This window comes from Kogia breviceps, chromosome 2 (assembly GCF_026419965.1).
Source record: "Kogia breviceps isolate mKogBre1 chromosome 2, mKogBre1 haplotype 1, whole genome shotgun sequence".
Taxonomy (NCBI): domain Eukaryota; kingdom Metazoa; phylum Chordata; class Mammalia; order Artiodactyla; family Physeteridae; genus Kogia; species Kogia breviceps.
This window is the reverse complement of record NC_081311.1, coordinates 57,499,526-57,526,463: the sequence shown is the minus strand read 5'-3', so window position 1 is coordinate 57,526,463 and position 26,938 is coordinate 57,499,526. Positions and strand designations below refer to the sequence as shown.

Here is a 26,938-nt window from a genome sequence, read left to right as displayed (position 1 = left end):
TTGCACCAGAACCAGAGCAGTTTTTACTTCTGAAAACTGTCTCGCTCCTTTGCAACTGTCCAGTATGACTCTCTTTGCCCCTTTTAACTGTAAGGCTAATGCTGCCGTTCCCTAGGCAGAACAACTGCTCCCTCCTGGCCCTCTTTTGTGGCTTGATCCAGCTGACACCCCAAGGGTAGGACTTTTCACTCCTCCCTTTCAGGCGGTTCCTCTCACCTCCCTATGTGATGGATGTACAATCTCCTGGTGGGAGATAGTCTACCAAGTTAGTGACAGGTGCCCACAGCTACTTCGTCACCTTATGACAAAGCAGGGGTGGGCTGAAAGAAGCTGATTGAGACATTGATTTTTTTTTTTTTTTTACCCTGTCTTGATTTCCACAGACCCTGAAGTTTCTGCACTCTCTTCTTTCTCCTTCAGGAGCCTGTTGCTATAGGAACCTGGCAGGTTGATTTAATTGTCTCTATTGGGATGCAGACACCTTTCGGCTTTTCCCATGCTGAAGAAGAGCCAGTCAAAAGGTTCCTCTGGTCATCTGGGATCTTGAGGATGCTGGCGGGAGGCAGAGTCAGTCTCTCCACTCACTGAACTTACGGGGGTGTTCCCCTTTCTCAGAAGCTGTGTACTCAGCTTGAGAAAGTGCCAACAGCATGACAGCATTGTGAACCATCTACAGGCATTCCGTGAAATTGGCTAAGATAAGCCAAGGAGGTGAAGATAACTTATCAAATGATTAAAGGTATAAGAATTTTTAAGGTCAACTTATTTCAAAAATATTTATTGAGGACCTATTGAGAGTAAGGTTCTGGGTCATAACCTGTAATATTCGTAATAGAATTTGAAACCTCTCCCAATAATGGTAGATATCTAACTATAAGGGTCCAAATTTCTCTTTATCCGTTTGAACTGGCTTCAGGAAGGACCCTGGGTAGCAGATATTAGGGATGTAGATTTCATGATCAGCTGAGTGTTGAGGCTGAGAGGGTTTCACTGTGCCTCCTGGCCTATCCACTTACTTAAGGTTCACCCCTTTCAAAGCCTAAAACAAATTGAACTGAATGGCTTACAAACTGCTTCTCTTTCAGAATGGTGCAGATAATTGAGTTTCTAGCTATCGTTCTCTTTAAGTGCACATCCTTTCTCTTCAAAAACTCTTTCACTTTCCACCCTGACCAACTTGTTTATTTTTGGGGTGGAAAGGGGGAAGAGGAGAGACGTCATATGAAAACCTTGTATGCCTCCTTCCTAAGAGAACCTGAAAGAAGGATGAGAAATTTGGGGTCACATGAAAACCCATGGAAGAGATTCTTCATTCAACTGAGGAAAGAACAATATAGTAGTTTGGGCTCATAAAAAATAGAAGTAATAATGATACCTTTTTCATCACTGAACATATCATTAGCCAAGTACAATCAACTCTCAACTGTACGCCTGAAGTCCAAGGAAAATCCCAAAATTTCATCACAAGTCACAGTCTGTTCCCACTCCATTCCCGTCACAAGGTCCTCTCATCAGAACTGCTAACAGATTGTATAAAAAACACATTTTGGATTCACTTCTCTCTATCTGCCCAATCTCTGGTTGGGATTGCACAAATGTCTGAAAGGCAGGTGGGAGAAGAGACCCAGGTAATAATAGACACTGAATCATCAACCCCCAGATGACTGGGTGTGGGCTACCGAGTTGATATATCCAGCTGAACAGCTTTAATTTGGGGGTCATACTGATCCAACTGCAAGGAGACCAATGCTCTTTACCATTAATAACCCTCCTGGTATAAACTGAAAGGAGGGCAAACGATTTACCGAGAAGCAAGTTTTGCCAAGTGGAATAGCTGCAAATGTTTTCCAGAAAAGCGTCATCGCCTGGCATCATCGCTTGATTTAGTCGGTCTTGCCAAGATAAACACAGAAATGTGGACAGACTGATGGGGGACTGGGTTGGAGTGGTGATAATGGGGGGAAGTGGAGGAAGCTGGGTTTCTGGATGGGAAAATGCTTTTGGACTTGGAGCAAGGTACCAAGGTGGGCGGGGAGGCCACGTGCAGATTGAAAGGCAAGCCAGATGGAGAGAAGTTTCCCCCAGATTACCCAACCCCAAACCCAGGAACACCAAAACAAACTCTAAGGGGTCTAGCGGTAGCAGCAGGACAGCCTCATTGCGCTGAGCAATTTAGAAAGTGGGGGAAGGTGGAGAAGAAGGAAAGGGAAGAGGCGGGGAGATGGGGAGGAAAAAAAAAAAAAAAAAAAAGCAAAATAAATAAAACCACAAACAGAACGATAGAAAGAAAAATAAACAAACCAATAACAGAATAAAATTTGTAACTCCTTTTTTTTTTTTTTTTTTTTAATTTCACAAAAGTTTTCACAAGGACAACGTTATAGAAGAAAACCCCCAGCAGTGGCTAGGTCATGCAGAACCATTAATTGTCATACCTTGGCCCATTCTATTCATCCTTGTTGCACTTTAGAGAGAGAAGTAAGCTATGTGAGTTTTACAATGCTTTTAAACTGTCATATTTCCTGTCGAGCACTTTAACTGGCACATGCTTATAGTTATAAATGTTCTGAGGGCATAACTTTATAACCTCCTTTGCAAAGAACGCATGAAGAGCTCTTCATGATCCAAAACTAGGGGATGTGTGTGTGTGTGTGTGTGTGTGTGTGTGTGTGTGTGTGTATGTGCTTATATATATATATATACACACACACATATATCTGTATATATGTGTATATATAGAGTTATATATAAAAAGATAGTTATAAGTAATATATAAATCAATATATATAGGGACAAAAATAATTTGAAAAAAGTCTTCCACTCATAGGGCTTTTTAATATACATGTATACAATGATTCCCCACCCCAATACTAATTGCACACTGCACTGCTCTGTCTTGGGTGTGGGGGCGGACGTGCTGACTGAGCCTCACCGTTTTGTCAGTAAAAGTGCTTGTCAATTCACACAGCAAGCAAATCTCCAAAACTATCATGCTTGGGGGGAACAGGGGGATCCAAAAATCTAAACCCAAAACATTCACCATAAAAACACCTTTTTCGAGATGGTTACAGCTGTGACATTTTTCTCCTCCCCTCCACCCTATGCTGTTTGATGGAATTTGTTTTCAAGTAAACATTTCAAATACGTATATAGCAGCCCAGGGCTAGTCCATCCATACAAGAATTTGGTCATGGTGGAGTTGGCCGATTTTTAACTACTACTGTACTGCCTAAAGCATGATTTGCGTGCATAAAATGTCTGATAACTGTATATGGAAAAAAGGGTTATTTTTCTACCTTTTCCCTCATGCTTACTAACTTTAAAAAAAGAAAGAAAGAAAATGAAAGAAAAAATAATTACAGCAAAACGTGTTTGGCTCACTGTTGCACTCTTTTTCTTCTCTCCCATCTGGTAATGACAAGGGGGTCGTTCTCTATTACTGTCATTCACCTGCCTAAGTGGATTGGCTACGTTAAAGAAATTGACAATGAGGAATTTTTCCCACCAGCTTTCTGCTTTGGGACAGCCAGCACCATGCAGCTGTGCCAACAGCTGAAGGTAGTAGCTGGCTTTTGTCTTTGTTGAGTCAACTGTGGCTTGATCCTCCTACATTCTGATTTATTTAGCGTGTCGGCTCCTAGAAAAACATGATCTGCCGCTGGGTTTATCTTCCTCTCTCTACCGCGGCCCCAGCCCTTGCTCCTCCCTGGCATTGGGGCCCTAACTAATCAAACAAAGGGGAGTAAAAAGGTCCCCTGAGAATGCGTGGAAAAATACTTGCTCTTTCCTGAGCATTATTTATTCTGTACATAAGGTAAGTAATTCACCTTTTAAAAGATGTAAAAGTCCCAGGAAGGCAGTTTTTAATGACTTACATCTGATATTTATGATACATATGGCTTTTCATCCCAAATGTCAAAAGTGAGAGGAAAAAACAGCTATTCATATGGCAGCATAAGGAGACAGAATAACAATTTAATATGCAATCAAACCTCTTTTCACTTAAATTAAATGACTAGCATTTGATACTTCCACGAAGGGAACTATTCTTTCCTCCACAGTAAGGGAAGAAATGTTCACATGAACTCCCAAAGGAAGCTAGCTCTGGGACAAAAGGCCTTGGTGAGTAACTAAAAAAAATCTCCAACGTTCTAACAAGCAGGTGCTGCTTCATCATCTACACAAATGGCAAAAGCCTTGCAAATGCTTCGCGATATTTCGGCCCAGAGAGTGGAAAAAAACCAATAAGTTTTGGTTGCTTGTTTCAAACAAACGTGTGTATATATTATTGTGTGTATATAAAAAAAAAAGAGAGAGAGAGAAAGAAAGAAAAACAACAACAACAAAAAGAAAACCCAAAGCACCCTGATAATCCTTATACATCAGAATAAACTTTTCTTCGACATTAACTAAACTTGCTTTGCATAACTGATGTGGATCACAGGCGCTCCCTTCTTATCTGTGAACTCATTCCTGCAGTGAGCTATTTATGTCTGGAGCATGCCTTAGGGTTATTTTTCCCCTAGAATCATAAATAACTTTTGGTCCGTCTGCTTATTTGCTGTTGTGCTCAAGGGTTTTATGGTGGTGGAATAAAAATGACAACCACATGCACACTATCATACATATGCAAATATGTGTAAAGAAAAGGGGGGGACTACAGGGGAAAACGGGGAAAGTTACTGTTGGAAACACCCACTGGGAAAATGAGTGGCAGATACAGTTTCACACACGGAGGCAGTGGATACACATATCAGAGCCGCTCTTCCTGCACGTACTTCTGTTTGTCTCGGGACTCCCGGGACTTGGGCCGGTTCTGTCGGTTTGCTGTGGATGGGATGGAGTGAACGGAGGAGCTCTTCTTGCTGGAGGACTGGGACGAGTGGGAGGAATGGGAGAGGCTGGCCCGGGACTGGCCGGCGTTGTGGTCAAACTGCATTAAGCAGAAGATCAGGTCCGTCGGCACGAGCTCAAACTCGTACGGGGGGTTGGTGATGACATACCTGGACGCGGAGAGCAAAGAGGTCATAGAATGAGGATAACTCGGTGGAGATTTCACCTCTGAACCAAACCAGGTCTACCCGAGGATCTGGGAGATGGACTTGCAGCTGGTCCAAGGCCTTAAACAGTATCTTCCAAGTGGAACAAACTCTTCCTCTGTTTAGCTCAACAGAGGGAGTCAGCCATGAGCCCTGGCAGAGATGCTGAATTAGCGCCAGTCATGGGAGAACCAAACGGTACTTCCTGTGGTCTGCGTACCCCTTTCAATACAATATCAAGTTCCCTTCTGATCCTGAGTGGCCCGAGTGCATGCAGGAGGTTTCCAGGACTGCACCGCGTCTCTCATTCTAGAATGTTCTCAAAATCTCAGACATATGTCACAGGATATTTGTTTACCATGATCTAGCAAAATCTTAGTCCTCCCTCCCTCTTTATCTTTTAAAAATCAACCTTGGTAGAGGATTTCACTTAATGGAAGAATGTAAAACACCTCCCTGCCTATATGTCCCTCAGGCTTTAACTGTTCTCCTCAATTTGATCATGTTTTTCCCTGGTTAACACCAGACATAACTAAAAATCACTTTGTTTCATTTCTAGCAGGGGATTTCAAAATTGTGGTCCTCAGGCCAGACATATCAGCATCACCTGGGAACTTCCTAACAATGCAAATTCTTTTTTTAAATTGAAGTATAGTTGATTTACAATGTTGTGTTAGTTGCAGGTGTACAGCAAAGTGATTCAGCTCTCTCTCTCTCTCTCTCTCTCTCTCTCTCTCTGTCTCTGTCTCTGTCTCTCTGTCTCTGTCTCTGTCTCTGTCTCTGTCTCTCTCTCTCTCTATATATATATATATATATGTTCTTTTTCAGATTCTTTTCCATTATAGGTTATTACAAGGTACTGAATATAGTTCCCTGCTCTATACAGTAGGTCCTTGCTGTTAAAATGCAAATTCTTAAGCAACCCCACCCAAGACCTACTGAGTCAGACACTCTGAGCATGGGGTCCAGCAATTTGTGTTTTAACAAGCTTTACAGATGATTCTCATGTTCACCTAACTTTGAGAACCCACTGGTGTACAGCAATTATGCTCAATTCCAGCTCAACTGTAATCTCTGGGCATTAAAACTACATATTTTCATTCCATACCAGTTAAGTCAGAGTCATCAAACTACTTTAAAAAAGTACCTGCAGTGATTCTACTATGCAAGCAGGTCTGAGAGACACTCATCTCTATGGCATTGTCTCCTGGGGTATATTACATAAACACACTGATTTTGGCAATTCTAGGATGTACTTTTAATTTTAGGCTGCTATAAATGTACTTTAATGCATATTAGAAAAATATAGCTAGCATATATGAAATGTTATTTTTTTCTGCTTCAGGTAATAATATATAGTTTTCTTTAAAATACATATATAAAAGTAAGTCAATTGAAAAATACATTAAGTAAAAAGATAGGTATCTATGAAAAAGAACATATACACACACGTATTACTGAATCACTTTGCTGTACACCTGAAATTAACACAACATTGCAAATCAACTATACTTCAATAAAAAAAATTATATATATATAGGTGTCTAAGACACGGCAAAGGAATCATTTACCTTAAACAGTAGCAATATGAAATATTTCTATATTAGGTACCAACAGAATGATCCCAGTAGCAGGAGCTTGGAGGACATGCTTGCCTTCAGACTTCTGTGATTAGGTGATGGATGGAGCTATCCCATGAAACTTGAATTTTTCCCACAATGTCTTTATATCTGCTATTAGTAATTAAAGAAAAAAGCTTCCCACAACCAACAAACTCAGTGATGGATTTAATGTGGGCAGAGTAATTTGCACATTGAGAGCGTGTATGTAGACCTTTGCCCTCATTGTGGGGGACAGGAGAGGGCATTTATGTCTCTGCCTTGCGGGTGGGAGTGGAAACATACTCACCTCTTCGTGCACTGGCTGGGGGTGCTGAGGTGAGCATCTCTCAGCCGATAAATTCCAAAACAAAGCATATTATATGTTTTCAGAGCTTTGCAGAACAGATCACCATAACAACCACCATCCTGGGAGTCAACAAAAGAACAGAGAGAAAAAGCATTTTTATTTGCCTGAAAGGAGAGGTCCCGGGGAGAAAAGGGCTTTTTAATGAAAGCTCATTTCAGCGTCTCCTGAGTCGGAGGGTCTGTTCCAAGGAACCGTAGCTGAAGAAGTTAGTGTGGTTTACAGCCTACACCTCAATACCAGTGATTTTGGGGGGATCAGATAATATTGGGTTTTCCTCTGGTTCTCTCTAGTTTTCCATCTGCAGCAATGAGAGCTCTACGGAGATGGGGCCTCTCCTTATTTTAAGTGATGGTGTAAGCTTGAAGGTCTCAGATGTCTGTTCAGCTGAGGAGAAGAAACCAGCTCTGCAAAATGGTGATGCTGTTTAGCCCCAGCTCAGCTGTAGTCACTGTGATCTGACCGTGTTGTCAAAACTGCTCGAGTGATAATGAAAATCACTGCCAGGAGAAAAGACCCCACCAGGTACTATGGTGACAGACTCTTTCAGAGAAGGACTGTGTGAAAAGCACAATTTACAGACCTCAGAGATGGCAAGGGTGGAAGGGAATGTGTTTCCCCAGGAGCTGGAGGTCTGCAGGCTGAATAACTGGGATTCACAGTTCTAATCAGTTCACAGTCACCTTCCAAGGGTCTGGGGCCTGATGCGGAATGTGAAAGCAAACTCATTCACTCAGAAATGCTGGCTTCCTGCAGCCAGTTGGCGTCAGGAAGATATTATTATAGGAAGGGCACCGAAGGCTGACTTCACTGGGAATAAAGTGACTGCATCTGTCCTTCCTGTTACCGAAATTTTCAGACGGGCATCACATTAGAGAACACAAAAGGAGCCAGATCTTATCATTATTTAAAGTCTTGATTCTTTTAAGATGTATCAATGAGTAAATGATGGTAAAAGGAGCCACTAGCTATGGAGGTGGCCTTTTAAAAAAGCCCAGTCTAGCATAGATCCCTGCCCATAACCAAACTAAAAGATAGTGCTAGTTGGCATCAGGGTTTCAGAAGAAATGGAGAAAGTGACCCTTTCCTTGGCTCCTTTTCCACTATTTGGACTTTCTGGGTGGCACTATTGTTTGTACAATGGGTTTACTGGCTCCCAAGACTGGTGGCTACGGCCCTTGAATGCATCCATGGAGTTGGGCTGGGAATAAGGGTCAAGAATGAATACTTCTGCCAGAGTGCCTGAACCAGGCTGGTGTGTGGAACCCAAAGGGAGGCATGGGTCCCTCTGCAGCAGCAGGGGCATGGGGGAGGGTGACTGGGTCCAGCCTCAGAAGTAATAGCCCACGAGGAGCTTTTAAAAACCACTGATGGCTGTACTCAGCCCCCAGGATTCTGGGCATGACCTCAGCACTGGTGGTTTTCAGAACACCACAGCTTATTATGTGCACGTAGACCCGCTGGCCAAACCAACAGCGTCTCGTGTGGATTCTTTAATGTCTCTAATTCCAGACCGAGGTCACCTAATTCTGAGGCTGGACCCATTCACTCTCCCCCATGCCCCCACTGCTGCAGAGGCGACCGATGTCTCCCTTTGGGTTGCACACACCAGCCTGGTTCAGGCACTCTGGCAGACCTATTAATGTGCAGTTGGGGTTAAGTAGCCCTGAGTCATGCTAAGACCTGTAGAAAAGTGTCCCAGCCTTGGCTGCATTTGGAACCCGGCCCCCCCTGCCCCCCACCCCGATGCCTCCCATCTGTGGCAGAAGGTACCTGAGGGGAGTCAGTAAGCCCACAGGCTCTGAAGCCAGGATCCCTAGTGCAAATTCCTTATAGGGCCAGTCCTCAGTCTCTCTGAGCCCCAGTTTCCTTAAAGCGTCTGAAAAGAGAACCTACGTCAAAGGGTCACCATGGGGATTAAAATGAATGAATACATGTAAAGCCCAGTGCCTGCTACACAGTAAGCCATGAGCATCACCTCTTACAGTTCTTTTCCTGTAGAGAGTAGCAAAGGCAGAGACCTAGCTTGTCACCGTCTGACACATTTGGATCCCGCCATTCCCAAACAGCCAGCTCAGGTACCCTCTGCCCCAGGAACTCACCCCCAGGTCCGCAAAGGGCCCGTCCAGCAGTGCTAACTGGGCCACGCGGCAGCGGTCCCTATTGGCCAGCGTCTGGGGGGTGCTGTAGCCCCCGCGCAGCGCATTCTCCTCAGCAATCAGAGCCTCCAGCTCCGGCGTGGCTCCTCCGGTCACCAGGGTCCGTATCAGGGTGAGGATGTTGTCATTGAAGTATGTCTGGGAAGAGAAGGGGGGGGGGGTTCCTTTAAGCAAACATCCTAAAGCCATGACAACCGACATTCAAATTACAACTTTCCTTGATATCTCCTGTTTAAAGTTCTGGCCTGTCTCTTCAAATAATTTTATGTGGGAAGTGAAAAGACAGCAGCCTCCAATTATTCAATTCTTTTCTCTCCTACTTGGTTCTGCCACGAGAGCCTGACTTTTAAAAACTGATTTAGGGGATTTTTATTTAAGGGTTAACGTCGAAATGGTTGGTGTTTATCATAATCGGTACTAATTGGGATGTAAATATGGCTTCCTCTCCTGCTTGCTCAGGGACCTTGGGTGTGTTTAAGAAAATGCAGCCCGACCCAGGCAGATGGCCTCTGAGCTCCCTGTAACCCAAGTGCCAGGAAGCTGCCTCTTCTTCCAACAATGGCAGAACTTCTCTCTCAGTTGGAACGAGATGCCAAGAGCATCATTAAGGCCACACATTCAACAATTTTATCACATGCTTTGATAACAGGCTAAACCAGAAGTCTCTGTCAATTAAATATGCCAGATCAACTTACGACAAGGTAGATCCCCTGGTGTTTTTGCTTTTACGTAACCTCAGTGGTCTGAGGTGACTATAGCTTATTAAAGAAGTTTCCCTCTACACGTGTACATTTGTCTCACATCTGAAACAGAACAGGTCTGTCAGGAACAAGACAATGGGAGCTTTAAAAAATTAACAGGATGTCAAACAAAAGAGCTCAAAAAGACATTTGTCACACAGCCTAATTTGAGAAGAATGTCAGTTAAGGGTCTCTTTTCCATTTTCCAGTGTAAGAAGAAATCAAACAGGCTAAATAGTATCAAGCCAAAGTTTGCCTGTGGCTTTTGAGGACGGATGGACCTTTGGGAGCAGGTGAGGCAAGACAGCTGCATTTTAACTTCAGCAGTTTTTTGGACAGTTCACCTGGCAAAAATCTAGTGGGGTAAGGATGAATTCTCTCCTGCTTGGCCATCATTAGTCCTGTGTCTTGGGGGAGGTTGTCTAATCATCCTGGGCTTTGATTTTCTCATCCGTAAAATAAGCACTGTCATTAAGATCAAGTTTATACGCAAAGAATTCCATGAGCACTTCTGAGTTACTGATAGCCAGGCTGGAATCACTTTCCTCACTGAAGTACTCACAAAAATACCCAAAGTGATAACAAAATTTCAGTAGCAAAGGAAACTAGGAGTGTGAGTCATAACCAGTCAGACCCTAAGGAGAATGTATCATCTACCAGAGCTCAGATATGCCCTGGGGCAGAGAAGCAGAACAAGAACAAGTAAGGGAGGAAATGTTGCTGGGGCGGTTAAGGGGTAAGAGGCAGGCTGGAGGTTTAACGCTGACCTCACCCCTTAGTAGCTGCGTGACTTTGGAAAGTTATTTCTCATTTTTGGGCCTCAGTGTCATGATCTGTAAAATATAATAGAGTGGTTATAAGGACTATATAGCCAATATGTGCAAGGCACTTAGAAAAGTGCTTCATGCACAGGAAACACTGAGAAATACTTTCTGGCCTGATATCAGAGACTCAGGCCTTTGTTGAGGAGAGGACTGGTCAACCCATTCCCAATCTTCCCTTTTAAAAAATCTTTTCTGGCTCTTTTTGGTGGGTTGGTGGTGGCAGGGAGAGGGGGGTGGTGCAAACCAAGGCCATTCATTTTACCCTTGCATCTGCACTTCTCAGGCTGCCTCCATGACAACACCCCATTTAGACTGAGCAAAGGCCCAGTGAGGGTCAAGGGGGACTGCATCCTAGACTGTGACAGCCTCCACAGGACTGGCCAACACAGGTGAACTCTCGTGGAGGCTGGTTCAGGGCACATGTAAAAACATTTCCCAAAGTCTTCAGAGGTAAATCCCCTTCCCTACAGCCCAACAGCCTATCATCAGAAGCAGAAGACCAGCTCCCGACCCCAGCTCTGCAGCACATTAAATGAAGGAGTGCTGGACACAGAACTGTGACAAAGGCCTCTGTGCTATAATTACCCTTCTAGATCAACACCCAGGGAGGAGTCCACCGGCATGAAATGTGGACGGCAGAACATTCACGACCTCGTACACTGAAAAACAGACCTCTCCTTGCTCCGATGTACAGAGAGAAAGAGCGAGCCAATATAAATATTTTTAAAAAGGGAGCAACAGCATTTAAGATATAAATGAAAAGCATTCTTTTGATTGGTTAAATAGTTCTGGAAGATGTAAAAGAAAAATTTAGGAAGCATTTGTTTTAGAATCAAAATCAATTTTTAAAAAATATAGAGGATCTATAACAAGTAAAAGATCAGATGGTAAGAAAGCTGACTCCATACAGCTTATTCAATTATTTTTAAATGTAAGATATTGAAATTAAAATGAACATAATAAAAAAATGGTTAAAAAGAATCCAATGTTTTTTCATGATAAACACACTCAACAAACTAGTAGTGAAAGGGAATTTCCTCAACCTGATAAAAGGCGTATATTAAAAACCCACAGCTAACGTCAGACTTATTGGTGAAAGGCTGGATGCTTTCTTTTTAGATCAGGAACAAGACCAGGAAGCCAAGTCTCACTGCTTCTATTCAACATAGCACTAGAGGTCTTAGCCAGGGCTAGAAAGAAATAAAGTTATCCATATCAAAAACAAAGATGTAAAACTATCTCTATCCACAGAAGACATGATCTTGTAAATAGAAAATCCTAAAGAATACACTAAAATGATATTATAGGTAATAAATGAGTTCAGCAAGGTTGCAGGATACAAAAACAATACACAAAAATCATTTGTATATCTATGTACTTGCAATGAACAATATAAGAATGAAATTAAGACAATTAAGTTAAAACAATTCTCATTATAATAGTTTCACAAAGAATAGAAAATTTAGGAATAAATTTAGGAGGTTCGAGATTGGTACACTGGAAACTACAAAATATTGTTGAAATAAATTAAAGAAAATATAAATAAATGGAAAGACATCTCAACTTCATGGACTGGAAGACTTAGCATTCTTAAGATAGCAACACTCCCCCAAACAATCTACAGATTCAATGCAATGGCTAGCAAAACCCCAAAGACCATTTTTACAGAAATGGAAAAACTAAAAGGAAAAACACAGTTGGAGGACTCACACTTCCTGATTTTAAAATATACCACAAAGCTATTATAATCAAGAGTATGTTATTGCCGTTAGGATAGACATGGACTATTGGAATCAAATTAAGAGTCCAGAAATAAACTCATATACTTTGTATCAACTGATTTTCAACAAAGGTGCCAAGACCATTCTACAGAGAAAGAATATAGTCTCTCAAACAAATGTTGCTACCACAACTGGGTATCCACATTCAGAAGAATAAATATGGACCTCTATCTCACACCATATGCAAAAATTAATTCAAAATGGATCAAAGACCTAAATATAAAAGGTTAAACTATAAAACACTTAGAAGAAAACATACAGGTAAATCATTATGAACTTTGATTTGAAAACTGATTCTTAAATATGACACTCAAAGCATAGGCAACAAAAGAAAAAATATATGTAAATTAAACTTCATCAAAATTGAGAATTGTTTGTACAAAGTACACTATCCAGAAAGTGGAAAGAAACCCTACAGAGTGAGAGAAAATATTTGCAAACCATATATCCCATAAGGGTCTAGTATCCAAATACATACTAAAAAATCTTGCAACACAAGAACATAAACAAAAGTGACTCAAATTTAAAAATGGACAAAATACTTGAATAAACATTTCTCTGAAAAAGATATACAACTGTTAAACAAACAAATGAAAAGATGCTTAACATCACTAGCCATCAGGGAAATGCAAATCAAAACCTCAATAAGATACCTCTTCACACCCACTAAGATGGCTAAAATAAAAAAGAAAGATCATAACAAGAGTTGGTGAGGATGTGGAGAAATTAGAACCCTAACACAATGCTGGTGGGAATATAAAATGATACTGCCACTTCGGGAAACAGTTTGGCAGTTCCTCAGATGGTTAGACAAGTTACCATATAACCCAGTAATTCTGCTCCTATGTATATACCCAAGAGAAATGAAAAATATGTCCATATGAAAACTTGTACATGGATGTTTATAGCAGCATTATTCATAATAGCTAAAAGGTAGAAATAATCCAAATGCCCATCACCTAATGAATGCACAAACAAAATGTGTTATATCCATGCATGATCATTAGGCCATAAAAAGGTATGGAGTACTAATACATGCTCCAACATGGATGAACCTTCCAAAAATTATGCTAAGTAAAAGAAGCCAGTCACAAAAGACTACATATGATATGATTCCACTTATCTAAAATGTCCAGAAGACGCAAATCTATAAAGATAGGCAGTAGATTAATGTTGCTTAGGGCTGGGGGGAAGGAGACAGAGGGGTAGTGGGGATAGCTAAAGGATATGGAGTTTCTTTCTGAGCCAATGAAAATGTTCTAAAATCTACTGTGGTGATGGCTGTACATATCTGCCATTATAGTAGAAATCATTGACTTGTACAGTTTAAATGGGTGAATTGCATGATGTTAATGATAGCTCAATAAAGGTGTTTTTAAAAAAGAGTTAAAAGGTAACTAAACTTGTAATGGTCAGATTTTTATCTGTTAAGAAGCAGTAATTAAAAATACTGTATTGCACACTGAAAAATGTGTTAAATGGGTAGATCTCGGGCTTCCCTGGTGGCACAGTGGTTGAGAATCTGCCTGCCAATGCAGGGGACACGGGTTTGAGCCCTGGTCTGGGAAGATCCCACGTGCCACGGAGCAACTAGGCCCGTGAGCCACAACTACTGAGCCTGCGTGTCCGGAGACTGTGCTCCGCAACAAGAGAGGCTGCAACAGTGAGAGGCCCACGCACCGTGATGAAGAGTGGCCCCCGCTTGCCGCAACTAGAGAAAGCCCTCGCACAGAAACGAAGACCCAACACAGCCAAAACATTAATTAATTAATTTTTTAAAAATGGGTAGATCTCATATTAAGTGTTCCTATCACAATAAAAAAAAGCAATAAGCTGTAGAACTGAAAATCACACATACACACGCACAAAAATGTGGAATTAAAACTAAGAAAATCACCTGAACAACTACATAGAGAAATGTGCAGAGATTTCCTTCCTTCCTTTCCTTTTTTTTTTTTTTTTTTTTTTTTTTATGAGAATGCTGGTTGAGGAAAGACAACAGAGGTCAAATTGATAAATAACAAGTGTTCACAAATGAAAGTTGTAAACAAAATTCAAACAGGTAAAGATGAGCAAGCAAGCAAGGAAACAAATGAATACAACCTGTCCTGAGCTGAAGAATGAACTGAGGATGAGGATGAAGATGGTTCACCGAGTGAATGCAGCCAACACCTAGACCTGTACTAGATGAACATTTGAATTTAAAATAGTAAAGGAAAAAAGTGACCTAACACAACGCTGTAAGGAAAAAAAAATGTACAAGATCAAGTTAGCCAGAGACTTATCTAGGAAAGAGCTATATCAACTGAGTTTTGAGAGGACACATTTATTCCAAGAATTCTACACATAGCTAAACTGTTGATCATCTGTGAAATCAATAGAAATATTTTTTATCTCTAGGTACCTAAGCATTTATAGATTTACTTCATTTAAAAAATACTCGGAAACAAAATCATCTTCCTTCAAGATCTTTTTAAACTTTAAAAAATTTAAAAATGTGCAAATTTTGTTTAAAAATACTGGTGAAATATATTAAAACATGGAATTTAATAAAGGATATATTACTACAAAACTGAAGGCAAATGTCAAAAGTAATTCTTGAAAGAAAAAATATGACAAAATTATCTATTAATACAGTAATATTAAATTATTTTTAAAAGTCAGAAAAATTAGGTAGGAGAAAGAGGATGAAAGTTAAGACATGTAAATTCCCTGATCTTATAGAGGGAGGAATCAAGAGCTACTACATTTTTGTAGATAATAATACTATGAAAATATAGTTTCAAGTATATTTATAGAGTGTCTGGTAACCACTAACTAGAGTTAAAAATAGAATGTATAATTTTCACATCACTAGAGAAAAGAAGCATACAAAATATAGACCATGTACCCAAAGACTGATAAAGACACAATTATAGAATCATAAAGCATACTGCAAAATTTTAGCATTGTAGTTTATATAACTAAACATAAATGAGCTAAATGATTTGATAAAAGGGCAAAGATTCTCAAACTTGTTCAAAAACCAAAATCAAATTCTGGTGTCTCAGAGATAAAGAGGAAAAAACAAAACAAAACAGGCAAAGAAAAGTATATTTAAAGGGAAAACTTTTAATTATTACATTAAGCGACTTAACTCTATGTTCATAATTAAAATTTACAATAAATATATAACATATTTATGGAGAAAATATTATAACTGAAATATAGACAGCAAAACTAATTAGCCATTATAGCAAATTAAACATGGACTGAGAGTCATATGTAAAATTGATATGTGAAATATCATTGTGTTTCTTGTTTTCACAGCTCAAAGAGACCAAAATATAAGGAAATGAAGGATGTAATGAGAGTATTTAGTAGATTTGTGCTAAACTTCGTAACATTTTAGATAGCGTCCAAACAATAATTACAAAGTATGATTGATGGCCCAAAGTATAAAATCTCAATATATATAATAAAGTATAAGCCGTATGGTCTATATTTTTAAAAAAAATAGAGTAGTAGGTACAAAAGTAAATATCCCAACACTTCCAACTTAAAAAAAAAAAGTATCCTAAATAACTGTGGGTCAAGACGGAGATCAAACTCAGAATACAGAGTACTAAAAATTAAAGACTATTTGAAAATGACATATTAAAATGTCATGGGGCTTCCCTGGTGGCGCAGTGGTTGAGAGTCTGCCTGCCGATGAGGGGGACACGGGTTCATGCCCCGGTCTGGGAAGATCCCACATGCCGCAGAGCGGCTGGGCCCGTGAGCCATGGCCGCTGAGCCTGTGCATCTGGAGCCTGTGCTCCGCAACGGGAGAGGCCACAACAGTGAGAGGCCCGCGTACCACACACACACACAAAAAATGTCATGGATTGAGGCCAAAGCTACAGAGACAAATTCAGAGCCTTAAATGCTTTTATTATTAAATATGAAAGAATTTCAGCAAATAATTCTAAGTATTAAAAGAATTTTTTGTTGTTCTTTTTTATCTTAGAAAAACAGAAGGAGGAAATAATAAAGCATCAATTAATGAAATAGCAAGAGGATATTTAGTGAGTTTAGTGAGTTGTTATGTTTTTAAACTTGATAAAAGTATGCTAAATTTCCTCTGGAAACAGTTTATGAAATTGTCCTCTGAGGTATTATAATAAATATTAAAGATTTTATAACTAAACATTGTAGGCAATATTAAAAATTAGAAGATCAACCAGAATGGATTGAAAATCAGGGCCTTGGGCCAAATCCCGACTCCCACCTGTTTTTTTTTTTTACATAAAGTTTTATTGAGATCCAGACATGCCCATTTGTTTACTAAAATGCTTTCAGCTTTTGTGCTAAAATGGCAGAATTGAGTAGTTTCAACAGTCTGTACAGCTCTCAAAAGCCTAAAATATTCACCATCTGGCCCTTTACAAAAAAGTTTGCTGTTTCATTTCTTAATATGATAAGGAAAGCATAATGCACCATGGAGAAGGGATGTTTACTCAACAAATGATTTAGGGGAAATTGGTTATCTGGAAAAAAATTTTTTTCAACAATATGGTAATGATTAAGTAATGATACACTTATGTGACTTACATTGTACAGATAGTAATATTATGCTTTCAGAGCATGTTATGTTACATGACATAACATTACAATATTCAAAAAGCAGGATCCAAAAAACACTATGATCTAAAACTCATGTTAAAAGTGCAGTCTGCCACAGATACAGTTATAGCTATGTAAAAATATTTAGTATTATATAAATACTAAATACTTAGTATTATGTAATAGTTATGTAAAAATATTATGTATTTAGTATCCCCAAATTTTACATGGTGATTAATTCCTGGTAACAGAATTCTGACTGATTTTCATCTTTTCCTATAATTGTATTTATTTTATATATTTTCTACTATGAAAATATATTTATTCTAAATTTCTAAAAAAGGTAGTAAATGGAATTTATACAACTCAGTAGCCAAAAAAACCCCCAAAATTTGATTAAAAAATGGGCAAAGGAACTGAATAGACATTTTTCCAAAGAAGATATTCAAATGGCCAACAGGTACCTTAAAACAGGGGTCCGCAACCCCCGGGCCGTGGACCAGTACCCTTCTGCAGCCTGTTAGGAACCGAGTCGCACAGAAGGAGGTGAGTGGCGGGGGGGGGGGGGGGGGGGGGAGGGGCAAGCGAGCGAAGCTTCATCTGCCGCTTCCCATTGCTCACATTACCTCCTGAACCATCCCCTCTACCCCACCCTCCGCCCCCATCTGTGGAAATACTGCCCTCCACGAAACCGGTCTCTGGTGCCAAAAAGGTTGGGGACTGCTGCCTTAAAAGATGCTCAACATCACTAATCATCGGGGAAATGCAAATCAAAACCACAGTGAGATATCATCTCACACCTGTTAGAATGACTATTGTCAAAAAGACAAGAAATAACAAGTGTTGGTGAGGATGTGGAGAAAAGGAAACCTTTGCATGCTGCTAATGGGAATGTAAACCGATAGAGGCACTATGGAAAACAGTATGGTGGCGCCTTGAAAAATTACAAACATAGATAGCTACCACATGATCCGGCAATTCCACTTCTGGATATATATCCAAAGGAAATGAAGCAACTATCTCAAAGTGATAGATAGCTTTTGTACCCCACGTTCACTGTGGCATTATTTACAATAGCTAAGACATGGAAACAACCTAAGTATCCAGTGAGAGATGAATGGATAAAGAAAATGAGGTATGTATACAATGGAATAATATTTAGCCATAAAAAGAAGGAAATCTTTCCATATGCAACAAATGAATCCTGAGAGCATTAAGCTAAGTGAAACAAGTCGGAGAAATACAAATATTGTATACTCTCACTTATATGTGAAATCTAAATAAAATGGGTCTTACAGAAACAGAGAACAGATTGGTTGTTGCCAGGGGCAGGAGGTACAGGTTGGGGAAATGAGTGAAGGGGGTCATAGGATATAAACTGCAGTTATAGAATTAATAAATTCTGTGGACATAACGTACTACAACATAGTGCCCGCACTTAACAATACCATATTGAATATTTGAAAAATGCTCAAGAGATTAGACGTTTAAAGTTCCCAGCAACAATGACAACAAAAAATTGCTGGTGAGGTGATGGATTAATGAACCTTACTGTTGTAATCATTTCACAATATATACATGTAACACTGCACACCTTAAGCTTACATAATGTTATAAATCAATTATATCTCAATACAGTTGGGAGGGGAGAAGGTGGTAAATGCTATAAAATAGTTAAAGGCAAAAAATATAGCCACAAACAACCTGATGAAAATATAGCTGAATATTTAACCAATCTCAGGATACCTGATGAGTTCTCTTGTTCAGCAAGCACTTTTTAGGCATAAAAACTATAGAAGAATTCACAAAAGAAACTATGCATTTACATGGCTATATATACACACAAATTAAAATTACGTGTACTTCAGAACTACCATAAACACAATTAAAGGGCCCCCTAAGGAAAATGATAATCAGTGCCCGCTAAAGTGCAAGAGATGGCATTTACACCACAGTGATGGTAGTGCAACTGGTACAATTGTTTCTGGGGGATAATCTGGCAATGTTTACCAAGAGCTTTAAATATGTTCACATTTATTAAAAGCCCGTTAAGTTTACCTCAAGATAATAAGTTGCTTCTTGCTCAAAGATTTACGTACAGTAACACTCATCACAGGGTTAATTATTGTTATAATAAAAAAATTAAAAACTGAAATGCCCCACAATAGATCATGTTTAAGTAGATTCTGGAACAACCATATGTCAGAGTCTCAGGAAGTCCTATGGTGGTCTTGCAGTGATACCCAAGAGTATGACATGATTAAACACCCTGAGAAAAATAATAACTGAAAAGAAAAAAAACCAAGATATAAAACTGGGTGATTCCATATTTATCTACCCATCTGGAAGGAAATATACCAAAATACTAACCATGCTGATCTTTGGGTGTTGGGAATGTGATTTGTTTAAATTTTCTTCTTTATGTATATCTGAGCTTTCAAAATTTTCCAACTGAACATGAATACATCATCTAAGGAAAACACAGTCAATGGTTCTTAAACAAAGAACACTCTAAGTTCTGCTCTGCTACGGTAAGTCAGGAAGGTCATCATGAAAGGCTATTGTTTCGTCAAATCTTTAGGATTTGACCTTAACATGTTTCCCCTTCTGTGTTGAAATCAGTTACACTGAAACAGCATAATCTTTTCGATCAATCAGTCGCTGACATTTATTGAGCACCTACTAATCCCTGGATCTTGGTTTGGACTGAAAGTGTACGCTACTCCAAGAGTGTGTCACTTTCAAAATTGCCCATCAAGGGGTATAATTTCAGGGTGGGTCAGAGCATTTTACAGGTCCCTGAAAAATTCTGGAACCACTCATGACACTGAACGCAGTTCTCTGCCCCCTGAGCTGGGACTACATCCCAGATGTCTCTCCTTTCTCTTTTTTCATGCAGGCATCAAGGAGCAGTGCTTTGGGCCACAGTACCTGCTGTGGCAGAGAATAATGATGTCTGTTAGCAGAGCACTCTTGCTCCCATTTTGATGCCCCAATATTCAGCTGCAGGGAAGTACTTTGAGCACTGCATATGGGTATGCTCTGAGCATGTTTCAAGGTCTCTTTGTGATCTGAGCAACTCAGTGGAAAGACAATGCTTCTCCTGAGAAAGGATGTCCAGTCAGCCATTTTGGAGGGCACCCATTTCATTCTGGGGCCAGGGTACCACTCACAGAGTACAGAGCAGTCTGCAATTAAATATCACATCTAGTGCTTTCTGCCTAGGAAGTGACTGTTTCAGCATCATGGGGGCAAACCAGGTGCTAGGACTTCAAATGCCAACCACCAAAGACTATTCCTGTGTAGGATGTGGCAGCTAGAATAAACCTCTCTACAATTCACCTGACCCAGAAGGCACAATTCTTTTCTGGGTTAAGGGAAACACTAGATTGAAGAAACACAGAATTCTGTAATAGGTAGGTGTGATCCTTTGCCTCCTACGCTTTTGTACTGCTAGTCTTTTCTGTGCCCTACCATAGCCCATGTTTACTATGCCTGTGCTAGAGTCTCACATAGAACCTCCAACCCTGGCGGGACTAGTCTTCAGGGATGCTTTGGCTAGAGGCCTTTGCAGTGGCTGTTCCGGGGTCACATGTTTGTTGGGGAGTTTAAGAGAATGGAGTTCACCAGGGTCCTGCTCAGTGCCTGGGATCCAGAGACCTGTGTAGTCTAAGGAATATGGGGGTCCGTCTTCCCGGTGCTAAGGTCAGGCTTCCACATCGGGTCAGGGCAGCCTATCATCTAAGTATGGCGACACGGCACCCCTGGATCTATGTATAGACTTCAGAATTCAGCTCCTGTAGTCGAAAACCCCTGCTTTGCCTTTCAATAGCTATGACAATAGGAAAGTTGCCCAACTTTTCTAGGTCTCAGACTCCTCATCCATATAACAGGGATTAAAACAAAACAAAACAAACCCCAGATTACAGGACAGTGTTAAATGAGATAGTTTGTGTAATTCTAATGCACAACAAATACTCAATAAAGGATTTTTGTTTATAAAAAATAACGACCAGCTAATGGTGCAACCAATTTAGAAAATCCCTTTCTCCCTGTGCCTCTGCGTTCTCAGCTCTAATATCAGAGAGCTGGCCCAGATCACACGCGTGACCCCGTAGCCTCTAAACTTCGGGGATTCTCAGATTCTGTACGTAGACAGAATATCAGACATTGAGGAAACCCAGAAATGCTGGGGAAAGGACCAGCAGACAACACCAGGGAAATCTGAGCCCGCAGCGCCATCTAGCCTGCTCCATGGAGGCCCCTCTGCGCCTGATTCTCCAACACGCTGGAGCATCTTCCTCTTTTTATTTTTTTTGAAGTATAATTACCAGAGCTTATGTTTCACAGTTAATGCTGTCAAGCCTTTTAAACTAATTGGTCTTTTATAGAAAATTTAACTGAAAATTAACACATCTTTTAATAACATTGCCTTAACTTTAATGGCACTTTGCCTTTCGTTTATAATTGCTCTAAAATTGTCATTTTCCATGTCATAGCTGCCATTTTTTATATTTGCTAGTTTTCATGGTGTAGATTTTTATTTTTAGTATTTTTCTTTCATGAGGGATGAGAACTATTTGATTTTCTTTTTACCATCCCGGGCCTGCCTGGCCTGATGTGACAGCAGTGGCATATTCTGAGTCCATTTGCCATGCTGACAGCGGTGCTAGCTCATCTGTTGCACGGTGGACCATGGACTGTCTGTCTCCTTGTGCGCTAGACTGCCTAAATGGTGGCTCTTGAGTGGAGTGTAAGGAGTAGAGCCACAGAGGAAGCATTTGTTGATGTAACTGATGTCACATGGCACTAGGCTGCCTGAGAACTCAGCCTTCTCAGTAACGCACCTCAAGGGTTCAGCCCTTCATGCAGGTACAGTTAAGAGAGTGAATCGTGTGGTTCATCTTCCAGATGGTCCTATTCTCCAGTCTTACCAACATAAGTTCAGTTATTTCTGGAAGAGAGGCCAGCTCTCTGCCTTGGAAAGCTAGTTACCCTCACCCCCAGCTGCTCTCTTCTGATTTGCAGCGTCAGCTTCCAAGTTATCTTCTAAGACTGCTTTACTCTGACCACTGTGGCTAAAATCGGTCTCCACACCCATTCAAACTATTTTATGTTCTTCAAATTAGTTATCCTTATCTGATAGTATTCAGGTACCCACTGACATAGCTACTGTCACTTACCTAGTGACTGCCCACTAGAATGACAGTTCAAACCACACGAGGGCAGGGTCTTTATCTTTCTTCCTCACTGCTGGATGCCCAGCATGAATAATAGTGCCTGGCATTTAGTAAGTGCCCAATAATGTATTGATTAATAACAGTAAATGCATATAGAGCTTGCCATGTGCTAAGCACTGCACTCATTACTCATTCAATCATCTCAACAGTCCTGTGAGGTAGGTACTACTATTATTCCCATTTTAAAGATGAGAAAACTAAGGCACAAAGAGGTTACGGTTATACAACCAGTAGGTGGCAGTGCTGGGATCCACGTGCAAGCAGTCTGGCTCTTGAGCCCCTGACTAATTTTTTTCTTTCTAGGGAGGGTCCAGGTAGAACTCAAACTGGGGTGAGGGTAGGGGAAAGTGGGTGCTGTGTGGAAAAGAAATCTAAATACTCATGAGCCAGTTTTACCAAGAGGCTTCCTTTCATCTTTTTCATGTGTGTATGAGCATCAAGCTGGATCATTCTGAAAAATACATTTCTTGTGTTCTTCGTCTCAGAGGCATATACCCATAAGCGTAATTATTCCCTCTCCTCAGGTATTTCTGCTGTTGATTTGCAGGAAAAAGCCAGGAGGCCATGTCTGTATCATCCCTAGCTGTTCTAGGAATGCATGTGATGAATCAAAACATTATTCTTTTTCACAAATGAAGCAGTAAGCAGCAGGAGTTGAATTATGAAGGACAATATTCAGAGAGTGTTTAGACACATGATTATATGGCAATTTGGGGAGGAGCGCTAGAAAAAGGAGATCATAGACATCTAAAGAGACGTGCGTGTGGATGTAGCGATATTGCTTGTAAGCGACTCCTGAGATGGAAGCTTACCTCCAGCTCACGCTGTTTGGAGTCTCACTTTCTCAATTTATATTCCTGCCAACGCTCTTAGTTCCTTCTAGTTACTGCCTTGGTACTAGATAATCTCCTATTTTTTTTCATAAATTAGGGTTGGGGTGGAATGCCAAGAAATCACAAGTAATCAGAAGGTCTAGATCCAATTGGGTCTGTTGAACCAGATCCAATTTGCGACCTCACTGTGGAACTTGTTTATCCTAGACAATGAAAACAAGGCCTGGAATAAGTGGATAGGCATTTTGAGTAATGATTTGAGAAGTCACAACAGCGGATCAGTTAAATAGGTCTTGCTTCCACACTTAAAGCAGGCTGATTCACATTATTGTCCAAAATAATATTGTCTGCAATAATAATAATGAAGCGCTTTGTACAGTTCTGGACCCTCAATAAATTATGCTGCTGTTGATCATGACAAGGATGGTTCCTAGATTCCTGACACCGCTGTTTCCCAGGCTGGAATTGAGAAGTGCTGCTTTGCTAGCAGACTACTGTATTCATACACGCCTTAGCCACCTTCTCCCAAACATTTTCGTTTGCATTTCAAAGGAGATTAGAGACAGATTTTTTTAAAAATGTCAAACCAACCCACTTTGATTTCTCAGCTGAGTTTCTCTCTACAGCAATGGTGCAACTCAAATCTAGATGTGCAACTCACTCCTACCCCATGGCCACAGTGTGCCCCCTTGACTGTGTAGAGGTGAAGTGCTTTGGCGCCTACAAACAGTTTTATTCCTTGGAACCAGGGCTGGCTTCACGGGTGTGTGGCCTGCGTTGTCACCCAGGGCCCATGCTCAGAAGAGCCCCTCATTTGGTTCAATGCTCTAGCTGTCACCATTTTGAAATTCTTAGTAACTTTTGAAAAAGTAGGCTTTCAAATTATGTAGCTGGTCCCACCTGGAATATACAGCATGTCTGATCTGTGGAAACAATTTTGTAAGTTTGGATTTTTACAAATTTGGATCGAGTATTTTACAGTTCTGAAAAAAATCGACTATAAACTGTTCCATCATCTTTTAGTGAGAACAGTCTTCTGAAATCTGTCTGATTAGGATCAGAAATAAAATGAAACACTTCCGAGGAGATGAATTACAGAAATCTGTCTGAAAGTGGACTTGGAGACTGCGAGGACTATTGCAGAGAATACAGCACTGTAATAAGCACATCCGGTTGCTTCCATCATGCCCTCTGGCCTGCTTAGGGAGTTTGCCCAAACTAAGCCCAACACCACTGGCAGATAGAAAGGTGAGGCTCAGTAGTCTCAGACCATGAGAAAGGTCGTGAGCCCTGGGAAAGCAAGACGGCCTTCAGTAAGGACTGCTTTCTCTCCTTCTCGGCTTGGCAAAAGCAGTGGGATGGCAGGAAGCCCAGTCAACCTTAATTCAGATGAATGTTGTTTCATATTTATTTTTAAATCTATAATTCTGATTTTTCACTAAGATATGCTTGTAGTTGGACCACATTCAGGAATATAGAATAACCTAAATTAGTCTTAAAAAGATTTATGTTTTTTCTTTCCTCAAATAGAGGTCCTTCTGGGATTAGCTTTAATGAATAGATGAGAATAATGCATAATTAGCATATCAGTTGTTTAACACATGCAGGAGAAGAGCCTTCTTTTTCTTTTTTTTTTTTTCTTTGATAATAGCCTTCTTAAGCATTTGAAGAAATATATGTGTATAAAAACTCTCTGGGCTATGTTTATGGTTTTAATGGATTCAATAAAATTCTTTTTTTTGGTGGTTTCTCCAAAGGTCAGTTTTTATCCAGCCTATGTCTGTATTTATAAAAAGAGTGAAGTTGAGAATTCCCAAATAAAAAGACTTTTCTATACAATAAATAAAGCCACTCAGTGGGAACACTTCATGATCTCCATTCTAGTCTGCTTTGCCTTTTGTAGCTCGAGATGGCTTCTTTAAGATGGGACCTACTTTTTAATTGTCATTTGATTTTGGTCTCACAAGGGAAAACACAAATGCCTTGATTGTTTGATGCATATCAAGTTATAAAAGAAACTGAAGGTGCTTTGGATCCCTGGGCCAGACCACCCTCCTCTCTCTGCCACCACTCTGCGCCTTCACTGGGGCAGAGAAGAGGCCAGGCCTTGCCTCACACCCACGCCTCGCCCAGGACTGAGTCATATTCAATCTATTCCCAAGTCCTCTCGATTTTACTGACAAACACCACTCAAACCCATCCACCTTCCTCCAGCCCCGAGGGCTCTACCCTACTCCACGCTACGAGAGCCCCTTACTCAGACTTCCTGCTGCTATCTTGCCTCCTGAGCCATCCTCCACCTACCTGGCCCGGGCAATCCCCTCAAGACATAAACCTGATCACATCACTTGCCAACTTAAAAACCCTTCAATGCCTCCTCACTGCTCTTAAGAGGAAGACCAAAAACATGAAAATGGTTTTCGAGGTCCTGTGGGTCCAACTCTGCCTTGTCCTCCCCTTCCCCTCTCTCACTGAGGCCCAGCGACCCAGGCTTTCTTTGCCTTCTTTGAGCCTGTCAGGTACATTTCTCCCCACGAGGCCTTTACCTTTGCTGTCCTTCTTTGGGGGATTCTCTTCCCCATAAAATCTCCCATCTTTATTGCTCAGATCTTGACATAAAATATATATTCTTTCTTTGGAGAAATCTTTCTCTGATCCCGAGACCACATCAAGTGCTTACCTATATTTACTCATAGCCTTCGTTGCACTTTCAAGAATTTATCATCAGATGGCTATCTGTGTGCTAATTTAAATAATATCAGTATCCCCTTCCAGACGGCAAGCTTGGTGTGGTTCAGCTCTCCAGAAGTTCGAGCTCCAGCCCATGCCTCTCATGCATTGGAGGCTGGAGGCGCTCTGTCCCTGGGTCCCCGTGTCCCCCACCTACTCACCGCGCTCATGAGTGAATCCAGGACGCTGACGGCAAACGCTGTCCCGCATGCAAACGGCTGCGTGAGGTACAGCTCTGTGTCGGGGTCATCGTCATCGTCTTGGTCCAAAAACTGAACATTAGTATCGTTCACTAGGAAAAGCGTAAAGTAAGAATTAGATCAAAAGACCCCATGCGGGCGGCAGAGTCAGAGAAAGAGCAGGCTACTGGTTTGGAAACACTGAAGTCACTGAAAAGGAAAGAAAAGCATGGGAGAAGCTGTTGATGGAGCTCAAGGTGGGGGCCGGTGGGACTCAATGGACTGCTCCGAGGTGCTCGTTCAAGGTTCCTAGGCCTGGAGAGCAGTGACGTCAAGCAGACGTGCTCCACGGCAGGCTGGTGGAGCCGGTGGACAGTGCTGGTCAATTCTTTGGTATAGTTTTAGATCGTGACGAAAAACACTCTGAAGCGTTTTTTTGGTGGCTAAGTCCTTTGAGAGGTGGACATATTTCAAGGATGAGGAGCCATGCTGGGATGGGAAGTTTAGCCACAAGGGAAAGAAAGCAATTTATCGAGAGCGGAGAGCAATAGATTGGGAAGCATAGCAAAGGCAAATAGCAAAAGGAATCCACCCTCTGGCACCACCCACAGCCTGCCCGGGGTGGGGGGATGGGTCTGGGTAGTGCCTGGTGTCTGGCCCTTAATCCAGGCCCAAACCCAACGAGTCCTGTTCAATACGAAGGACGAACCCCTGGCTGTCTTCGGCTGCTTGCTGACCAAGATTTGCTCTGCATTCCGAGGTGCTTGGGGATGCCCACGTTCTCCCTTTTCCCTCCTAAACAGCTCAGTCTTTTATGTGCTTCAGCTCAAGCAGACGCCACATTTGATGTTGTATTTCATTTCC

The 26,938-nt window shown here is 41.0% G+C and overlaps 1 protein-coding gene across 38 annotated transcripts in view; it reads right to left on the bottom strand.

Moving 5' to 3' along the window:
* The window catches only part of KCNMA1 (potassium calcium-activated channel subfamily M alpha 1), a 773,456-nt gene that overhangs the window by 11,098 nt on the left and 735,420 nt on the right, over positions 1-26,938 (bottom strand). For 17 of the 38 annotated variants that reach the window (XR_010838921.1, XM_067025277.1, XM_067025278.1 and 14 more), the window contains 5 exons: positions 26,057-26,187; positions 9,107-9,301; positions 6,948-7,066; positions 4,779-5,003; positions 2,436-2,464 (listed from right to left, as the gene is read on the bottom strand). Coding sequence is in view for 37 of the 38 variants with exons in the window: in XM_067025277.1 (XP_066881378.1) it covers positions 2,436-2,464; positions 4,779-5,003; positions 6,948-7,066; positions 9,107-9,301; positions 26,057-26,187 (699 nt within the window). In the remaining variant the exon portion in view is untranslated. Of the gene's footprint in view, positions 1-2,314; positions 5,004-6,947; positions 7,067-9,106; positions 9,302-26,056; positions 26,188-26,938 lie in introns of those variants that run through there. The other 21 variants (XM_067025286.1, XM_067025292.1, XM_067025296.1 and 18 more) reach the window with 2 other exon arrangements.